Source organism: Corapipo altera, unplaced genomic scaffold, assembly GCF_003945725.1.
Source record: "Corapipo altera isolate COAL_440 unplaced genomic scaffold, ASM394572v1 75, whole genome shotgun sequence".
In the NCBI taxonomy this organism is placed as follows: Eukaryota; Metazoa; Chordata; class Aves; order Passeriformes; family Pipridae; genus Corapipo; species Corapipo altera.
This window is the reverse complement of record NW_020884887.1, coordinates 4,159,976-4,169,799: the sequence shown is the minus strand read 5'-3', so window position 1 is coordinate 4,169,799 and position 9,824 is coordinate 4,159,976. Positions and strand designations below refer to the sequence as shown.

General features: G+C 56.5%; 1 protein-coding gene across 1 annotated transcript in view; it reads left to right on the top strand.

The window, feature by feature from the left end:
* POU4F3 (POU class 4 homeobox 3) overlaps positions 1 to 397 on the top strand; it is a 1,469-nt gene extending 1,072 nt beyond the window's left edge. Inside the window, exon 3 of the mRNA XM_027643496.1 lies at positions 2 to 397. Coding sequence (XP_027499297.1) covers positions 2 to 331 — 330 coding nt within the window. The 3' untranslated portion in view covers positions 332 to 397. The remainder of the gene's footprint in view (position 1) is intronic.
* Positions 398 to 9,824: the final 9,427 nt, after the last annotated feature.

Genomic DNA, 9,824 nt, shown 5'->3' with positions numbered 1-9,824 from the left:
CCGCTTCGAGTCGCTGACGCTGTCGCACAACAACATGACGGCGCTGCGGCCGGTGCTCCAGGCCTGGCTGGAGGGCGCCGAGGCCGCCCGGCGCGCCCGCCCCGCCGGCCCCGACCCGCCGCCCGGCGCCGAGCGCAAGCGCCGGCGGACCTCGATCGCCGCGCCCGAGCGGCGCTCGCTGGAGGCGTATTTCGCGCTGCAGCCCCGGCCCTCGGCCGAGAAGATCGCGGCCATCGCCGAGAAGCTGGACCTCAAGAAGAACGTGGTGCGCGTCTGGTTCTGCAACCAGCGCCAGAAGCAGAAGCGCATGAAGTATTCGGCGGTGCACTGACCGCCCGGCCCCGAGCGCCCCGACGGCGCGGCCCTACGGACCCCGGAACGGGACAGACGGACTGCCCCGAGCGCCCCTCGCCCCGCCGAGCCAGCCCGGTCCCGGGACCGGAGCCCGGCGGGGAGCGGAGCCGGGGAGGGACGCGGCGGGGTTTCCGCGGGTCCCCCCGAGCTCCGTTGGCGGCGGGCGGGGCCCCGGAGATCACCTCGGGCACAGCCGCCCCCTCTGCGCCCCGCCATCCCGCCCCATCCCTCCGCGCCGGGCGAGCCCCGCGCTCCCCTAATAAAGCTTTATTTTTCAACCCGCCGGGACGTGTCGTTCCTCGTCGCCCCGCGCCGCAGCGCCGACGGGGATACCCGAAATACCTGCGATCGCCACGAACGCCCCTCGGCGGAGCGACCCCCTGCACACGGGACTGGGCCCCTACTGCCCCCGGCCCCCACCTGGCCCCGGCGAAACGCAAACGTCCCCCCACCAAACCTGATGGCGGGTTCGTTTCTGTAGCTATTCAGGAGGGGGGAAAAGGGTTTTTATTTACGACTCCCAGAAGCACCTTAACGATTAAAGATTAAGCCTCCTCTGAATATTCCACTTTAGCATTTCAATGAGTGACAAACATCAGACCTGCGAACCGGGTCTCATCCTTCTCCTCCATCAGGGAAGGATCTCACGAATCCAGCTTCTCCTCTAGGGTCCCCGGGAACGCTCCCTCGCGCGGTGTTTTTCCAATCAGCCCCAGTGATTTTTCCCCAATCAAATGTCCTTTAATAATAAATGCCCTTATGCCATTAAATCGTATTGTGGGCTCAGAAAATTAAGAATAAGGGCGATGCAGTATTAATCGCCTTCCGCGGTATAAGGAAGGCAGCTCCGACGGCATCTTTCCCCGTACCTGCTCTCCATCGCACGGCCCCGGAGTCGTCGGGCTTTTTCACAGGTAAGAGGCTGAAGAGGCTGGGCCGGGGAGCGGCGGGAGAGGAACGCGGGGCCGCAGGCTGGGGGAATTTCCTGGCACAGGAATGGGGATCCACCCCGGATCCCTGGTGGTGCCACGGCCGCGGGGCACCGCAGGCTCAAGCCTTTTGTATTCCAGCATCCAGCAGAAACAACCCAAAGCTCCTAACGCTGCCCTCCGATGGGATTAGTGTCCTGCCCGATTTGGGTTAATCCAGCCTGCGCCCCGCCGAGCTCCCGCTCCTGCCCGACAGCGCAGGACTCCCTCACAGCTCCGGAGCCGTCACCTCTATCCCTGTTCGCCTTTGGAAGGGAGATGGGACAGGGCTTGTTCCTACAATGGCAAAAGGGGCCCTGCGTTTTTATTTGTGGCTGTTCTGGTGTTACCTAGATCTGTCGTTTTGTGACAGTTCTACCTTTGTCCCTCTTGCTCAGCCCCGGAGAGTGGCTTAAAGATGTAAAAAAATCCTGAACGAACTTTTCCAAACCTGGAGTTACTGTCCCAGAAAACAGCTCCTGTGGGCTCCTCCTCCCCTCCAATATGTTCACCAGGGAGATCTGAAGTCCCTGGACATTTCTGCTCACCCTCCCTTGCTCCTTGATCCTTTTCTCCCAGCAGCGCTGCAGGGGCTCTTCCCAGATTTCAGTCTGAAAATCCCGGGTTTATTTTCACTTTAGGTGTGCAGGTTCATGCCTTGCTCTGCCCAGATGTCACATACAGGACCTGACCCCTTCATTTGAGATTTACTTTGGAGATCAGGTACCTCCTGTTTGGTCCTCACTGGTGCCTTAGTCTGTTCCTGGGTTTGGCTCCCCAAGCTCTGATGCCAGATAAACGCACTGTGATACAGGAAACTCATCTGGTCTTCCTGGAGCTGGGGATTAACTTCCTTCGATTTCAGTGGGAATAATTCAGAATTGGTATTTACTGCTGAGGAGGCACAAAGAAGCTGCCCACGTTTTCCCCTTGGAATAATGAGCAGTGCCCTGGAGCCAGACGGCATCACCAAGGGGTGGTGGGAAGCAGGATGAAGACAGTGCTTGGGATACCGAATTTGTGATGTCCTGCCGCCACAGCACAGCCCCATATTCCCTCCTGCCCCCTCAGTCTCTCCAGGTGCCACAGGATCAGGACTCCCATTTGTCATCAAGGTCTGGGGCTCCTTGTCCTGGGCAGTAGTTCTGTAGGTCCCACCCTGAAACAATTAATTCTTCAAAACACACCCTCTGCACAAACCCACTTCCCACAGGTAAAATGAAAAATGCAGATGAAATTCGCTGAGAAAGGGAATTCCCTTTCAGTGACAGCCCAGGTAAAGTGGAAAGGGAAACCTGCTGAACTAGGAAATGCCCAGTACATGCATGAAAGGCTCAGCAGGCAAATCCCTTTCTGTGGTTTCTGAACGACTAAAAATTGATTTATTATTTTTTTCTCCATTCCATGCTTGTTCCTTAATATCCTGCTCTCTGTCTCCCGGGCCCTGCACACAGAAGATGAAAGCAGAGAAAACCAAACAAGCCATTGGCGCTGCTCACTCAATTGATTTTTACACAAAATTTGCCTTCGTGCACTAAGGATGGAAAAATGATCCCATTAATAATGAATAACAAAAACAAATGCAGAGAGAAAATCAATAGCAGCACATCTGATATCACGGGGGGACCTGGAGGCAGCCCCCAGATGTACAGAAGCGTGTGTGGGAGAGGCCTCAGGATGGGGCACACGGGGACACCCGGCACGGGTGGGTTTGGGGGTGCAGGAGGGAGGTAGCAGGTGCTGCAGTGCAGACAGGAAAGGCTGATGGCCTGGGAGGAGCCTGTGTGTGTGTGTGCATCCCCATCATGGCATGTCCCATGTCCCATGGGAGCAGCAGGACCCGCTGAGGGTCCCTGGTGGTTCTCACCCACACCTGTGGTGGCACCGGGGGCTGGTCCAAGGAGCAGCCACTGGCAAGGGGAGTACAGGCTGGAGCAGGGGCCATGCAACTTCCCCAGAGAAAACTGGTGTTTTCAGCTGCAAAAATCCCAACATCCAGTCTCTTTTTTTCTCCACATCATCCACACTCAAGGTTTCCCCTCTGAGTTTTCAAGAATGTTCGCCCACCCCAGGAGACACAGTCAGTTTGGGATGAAAAACCTTTCTTAGGACAGTGGCTTCTGCTGGAGCCCAGGCTTCGCTCCAGGCCCTGGGCTGGGGGCTGTGGTCCCTATGGCTGGAGTGAAGACTGGCCTCTGCATCCAGAGAGGTGGGACTCCAGGATGAGGGACTGCCAGGCCCCTGGACTAGAGGACTGGGAGCCTCAGTGCTCCAGCACCCAGCCCAGCCCAACCCAGCCCAGCTCAGCAAGGAGCAGTGGTCAGAGCCACTCCAGGACAGTCAGACACCTTCCAGCAGGGCTCCAGGGTGAGAGAAGAACACTGAGAAGGGACCCCAAGGAGCCCAGTACTCAGCCCTGCACAGAAATGGTGCTGCACCCTCCATCACCCACCGGCTTGTGACCAGCCCAAGGGTGCTGAGAGCACATGGCCATGGGATTTGGGTGGGCATACACAGCCAGGAGCTCTGTGGAGACCCACCGAGGCATAGAAAGTCCCACTTTGCACTGGTACAAAGCAGAGGGAACTGGTCGTACAGCCTCAGGAGTTATTTTCAGAATAGTGTTTTAAAGCCATTGAGCAAATTTGTCTTGAATGACACTCGCTGTGTTTTGCAGTTTGCCTGGAAAAGTTAGATACAAATTTATTCTATCAAGATCATTTAGACTTTGTTCCTTTAAGCAAATCTAGAACTATGTATGCAGAAACATGTCACAACAGTTGCAGTAGAATTTTATATAGGGGAGCAAAACAATGCTCCAGAGGAGCATTGAGGAAAATGAAATGCTGTGTTTTTAAATCCAAATAGAATTAAGAATATACAATAACTCTAAACAAATCTAGATTAGTTGCTGCCAAATTGTACTGACACTTGGCAATTATCTTCAACCTGCCGGGTGGAAATAGCATTCCCAAATGACGAGTGCAAAGCAGAGAAAGTGTCAGAACTGCTGGACCTGCACAGGCCCCCTCAGGCAGCCAAGTCTGTGGATGCTCAGGGTTGGCTCAGTGCCTGACTGTTTTTCACTGTCCATGGATTGGGAAGGGCAGGGCTGGAGTCACCACAGGGGTAGGGCAGACCATGGGCAAGGGGGGCAGCCCTCAGGAGGGAGGGGAACAGCCTGGCCAGCTCCTGAGCACATCCAGCGCTGTGCTGGTCCCAGGACCAGCCCCCTGGCACCACCAGCTGGATCCCAGTGTGGGTCATTATTTTGAAGTGTTGGAGGAGTGTGATCTCTCTCCATTTACTCACTGTCATAAGAGATGAGCCAGGAGTGAAACCGAGGTATCATCCTCCAACAGAGCTCAGCATTCAGAGCTCAGTGAGGGCAGTGAATAGCCCAGAGCCTGTTTCGAGTGGAGAGGTTTGTGCTTTCAGTGGAATCATCTTGGAATCATCAGTGGCTCAATCCGTGGAATCATCACTCCCCATATCCTTGTCCTTGGAGGAGATGCTCCCACCAGGCAGGTGAGCAGAGCTTCTCTTTCCAGGACTGAAAGGAGGAGGGAGCAGATGGGGAGGTGAATCACAATGCCAACATTTACTTGCTTTTAAACTTGCATGAGTGTGGAGCTAAAGTAGAGAGCGTCAGAGTGCAGGTGGAGGGACAGGGAAACCTCTGGTTTTCCTCCTCCTGAGGCTGGTGTGTCTAACGCCCACCTGTGGGCTTAGCAGGGCCCTCAGTCACCCCAAAAGAGCCCTGACACTGGATCCCAAGGCCTTGGGGATGTCATAGGGGAAGGGACTGTGGCACAAGGGAAAAATCCTCCCCCGGGTGCTCCTTCACAGGCAGGGCCAAGGGGCAGTGCCTGGGCTGCCCTGGGGGAGACACACCCTCCAGGCTCCTCTGAGAGCTGCAGCTCTGCACAGAGCACACCCAAACACTGCAGTACACACCAACACCAACACATGCAGGAGGTTAGAGGACAAACCCACCAAAAATCAGGACATTATTTGGGTAGAGGGACTACGTGTTCAAGATGTGTGTGATGCAAAGTAACGAAGGTTCAGCTGAACCCATTTGCCCAGAGCCTCAAGTATTGCTCAGGCGCCTGAGCAGGTCTCTTCCATTGCATGTGGTGTCTCCACAGCTCCCCACAGCCCTCCCCTGGGCCCTGCAGCCCCCCCTCAGCCTCCCACAGCTCCCTGCACCCTATGGGCTCTGCCAGCAGGAACAAAACATGCCAAGGATCTGAGTCAGAGATGTAGTTAAAGTTTGATATCTCAGTTGTCTCAGAATACATTTGTTTTTCCCCAAATGTCAAAACAAATTAGTCTGCAGCCACTGCCACATCCTGGCCTGAATGCGGATCTCTGCTAGGAAAACTAGCACAGCTCAGGGATCCTCCTTCAGGTACTGCAGTGAGAACATGTAACAGTCTCTGGAAAACATCTGAGCGTCTGTTCTTTGCTTGGTTGGTTTTACACCCTGTGACTCCCCGGTTGACAGAGACAGCTCCAGGCACTCGCGAGGGAATGGGACACACAGGCCCCTTCCTGGGGAGCAGAGGAATGAGCATGTGGATCTTCTTGAAGTAGGACAGAGCAGGAGGTTTAGGAATGGGGACTCTGGGCAGGTAAGAAGGGTGGATTCCTGGATCCCTTGCTGGTGGAGGAACCTCCAAGGCAGTTGCAGATGGGATGGAGCTGGAGGGGTAGCTGGGGCCAGCTCTGAGAAGGTCACATGGGGAATGAGTTGACCAAGTTCTGATGTTGCCAACAGGTTGAAATGCCTCACGACACAAAATAATTCTCATCTAAAGACAGAAGAAAATATTTAGGAAAAATTTTGATAATCCTTTTAATGGTGGACTTTTCAAATAGAGATTTTCTGCTTTTTTCAGTATTTTTTTAGTGGAGAGGCAGAGGAAGGGTAGTGAAGGAACCTGAAATATTTTGAACAGAGTAAGTGTCTTCTTTGTCAAAGATACTGGGGTAAGAGGAGTTGTTTGTTTCCTCCTTTAATGAGGAAACCCAAAATATCATAAATTTGGGGTCAGCCCGGGCCAAAGCCGGGTGGAGAAGCGGAGCAGCGGCGACACGCGCAGCCCTGTCCCCTGCCAACGGGGCACGTGAGCCAGTCATGTAGTATTAGTGGCTCCATGTTGCAGTCAGGTTGGATGCCACGTGCAGGCACATTAACATGGAAAACACATTAGCCCCCGCCGAGGAAACCTGAGCAAATTGGCCATGAGATGCAGCGTCCTGGGATTTCACACCAGTGCCATTCCCGGGACAGGGCGGCACGGCAGAGCTGGGGCCGAGGAGGAGTGGGTTGGCTCCAGTTCAACACAGTCCCAGTCAGGCAAAGGAGCACCGGATTGGAGGAGCCCTCTGGAATGGCACAGATCCATCACCTGACGCAGCCTCCCCCCACCCCGTCCCTGGCTTGAGCCCCCGCACAGGGATCGCGGGGGATGGCTGCGGGTACCACCGCGACCCTCCCGCACCCTGTGGGAGAGCACGTCTGTCCCGTGCCTCGGAGCCAGCTTCTGTCCCAGCACCTCATGAAATATTAACCCCAGAGCCGGAGCATTCCCGGTCTCTCTGGGGAAAGAGGCACATTTGCAACGCTCCGAGGATGATCTCCTCTCCCGGACACCCCGTCACGCACACTTGCACCGGGCTGGCACGTGGCCCCGGGAGCGCCTCCCGCCGGGAGGGGACACGGAGCCCCACCGAGAAGGGACACGGAGCCCCGCCGGGAGGGGACACGGAGCCCCGCCGGGAAGGGACACGGAGCCCCGCCGGGAGGGGACACGGAGCCCCGCCGGGAAGGGACACGGAGCCCCGCCGGGAGGGGACACGGAGCCCCGCCAGGCTGCCCCCTCAGCTGACCCTGCCGCGATCCCCGACGGCCGCCCCGACCCCGCTCCTGGGGCACTTCTGGGGGTGACCCCGCTCAGCCCCCTCTGCCAGACCGCGTGTGCTCCGAGCGAGGGAACCGAGGGAGAAGCCCGCGGCAGTGTGGGCTGGAGAAGGGACCCCGGGGGGAGCACAAGCCGTGGTCAGAGACTCGCAGGAACAGGGAAGCACACGGGGCATCGCCACACTCGCGTGAAGCCCCCGATGCGCCGTTTAGGAACCTCGGTCTGTGCCCCAGCACCGGGACCGAGGTGTTCGGCTCTGCCCTGGGGACACACCAGGACCGAGCCCCTCCCGGGCATCCCCTCCTGGCAGCCCAGCCCCGGCCCGACCCAGCTGCGGCAGTGGGAGCAGCGCAGAGGAAACGGGAGAGCGGCAGCACCTTGGCACATCAATAATTCATAAAATGCCAGCAGCAATGAAGGGAGAGAGGGACCGGGAGCAGAACACAATATCACACAGCTTTTTAGTGGTCTTTTTCTATTAGTGTCAGCTCTGTAGCTGGTTTCAGTGAGGAGAACTTTCCCTGGATGCCCCCAGAATTTCAGGATAGGGCTTCCTGGCCAGGACCTGCTCCCAGCTCTGTAGTGGCTGATGCAGTTACAGGACTCTGATAATTTCAGAAGGACTCACAGGGTACTATCCTGGCCAAGGAGCTGTAAGAGATGACACACTGCAGGCAGCCAGGCTGGGCTTGGCTCTGCTGTCCCCTCTCCAGCCATCACCTCCAACGAGCCCTAGTTTGGGTGACACCCTGCTCTGGCTGACTCAGGACACCTCCCAGACCTCCCACCTGTCTGCTGCCCTTGCCATAGCTGAGCCTGCACCTGCTTCCCTGTGTCGAGGAGAATCTGCCGACTCCACATGTACAGAGAAAATGGGATTTTTTCATGTAAAATACAGAGAAAACCTTGGGCAAGACTGGGGAGCTCCGTGCCTGGGGCCTGCATGAACCACACAGTGCCATGCCATGCCAACAGATGGGGACATGCCCTGTTAAATTCCAACAATGCCCAGACCCTCCTGCTCCCCACAACGCCTGGATGATGCCTCCCATGGCCTTGGAACGGGCTGGCCCAGCCCCACCACTGAGCTGGGCCACGGCCCCCATGGCCCCCAGAGCACCCACAGCACCCACAGCAGGAGGGTGCAGGGGTTTCACTCCCAATTTGAGCAGTGAACTGCAAGGCTGAGGGGGAAAGGGGGAGACTGGGGAAGCAGAGGCACCACTGTGCCAGCGGGAGCCTCCCCCCACTGCCGCTCTCTGACACGGGACCTGGGGGTCTCCCTGGCAGATGCTGGCACCGCAGCAGCCCAGAGGCCCTGCAGACAGCTCAGGGCAAAATTTTTAATTTGGCATCACACTTCAACTTGAAATCTGAAAAAAAAAATTAAAACAGGATGACAAGATGTCAGCATCTCTGAGGCGGCACAGCCCCACTGCTGCCGCAGCTCCACGGCAGGGGCCAGTCCTGGTAGCTCCAGGGCTGCCACACTGTGCCAGAGGGAACCTCGGTGCTGAAACCAGCTCCTGGCACAAAGCTGCAATGAGGATGGAAAAGGCCAATTGCCTTGGACCAAGGAAACATGAGAATGTGGGCAGGAGCATCCAAACCACAGGATTTCAGGATTACTGCCTGTATGTCTGGTAGAGAAGTCAGATCGTGTCAGAAAAAGTCTTTTAAAAACTACAGAAATCCAAACTTCTGAAAAGGTTCACAGTTCAGAAACCTCCATGGGAACACTCTCTGGAGTAGCAGCAGCAGCAGTGGCAGCAGCTTCCAGCCATGGAAAAAAGGCCTGGAAAGGATCGGCGAGAGGGAGAGGGGAACCAAGGTTGCAGTGGGGGCCCCAGCCACAGACTTCTCTGGAAAAGTGCCTGGATACCCCGTGTGCCCCAAAGGTGTTCCATTTGCACGATCCCATCAGCAGATCCAGCAGCCCTGGATCTGTTTGGATCCACACCCCTGGGTGTGGGTTTGGACCTGCACCCTTGTCCCTGCAACCCCAGAGCCCACTCTGCTGGTAATCGAGGAGGGTGTCCAGGCAAACAGCAAGTTGAGCTATTGGAATTCTGTGTTTTAATGAAATCCAGGGAAGCGTGTATCAGTCACAGTAAATTGTACTGTTGCCAAGAGCCACGTCCTGCAGCACAACAAGCTGCCAGCAGATTCGTCGAAATGACTCCTCTTTTGCAGCTCACCATTAACTGCTCCTGAAGGAGCTGCAGTCAGAGCATTCCTGGCTGGAATGTTTTAAGAAAACAAAGGTGAGGGTGAGGGGGGCTGGGGTGCAGCAGCAGTGCCAGCCCCCCTCCCCAAACCCAGGAGAGGGCCCTGCAGCTGCTCCTGCCTGCCAGCCTGACATCAATAAAACATGGAGACAAGCCTGGAACAGGGAGATGAAAAGGGGATGGATGAAAGATGTGTGGAAGACAGGCAGCCCCACTGTGTGGAGAGGATCTGAGCCACAGTGGCCAAAACCTGTTTCAATCTCTGCCGTAGGAAAGCGCTGGTGAGAGGGTATGTGGGGGGCACACCCGGCTCCTTCTCTTCTCCCCTGGCAGAGTGGAGCAGG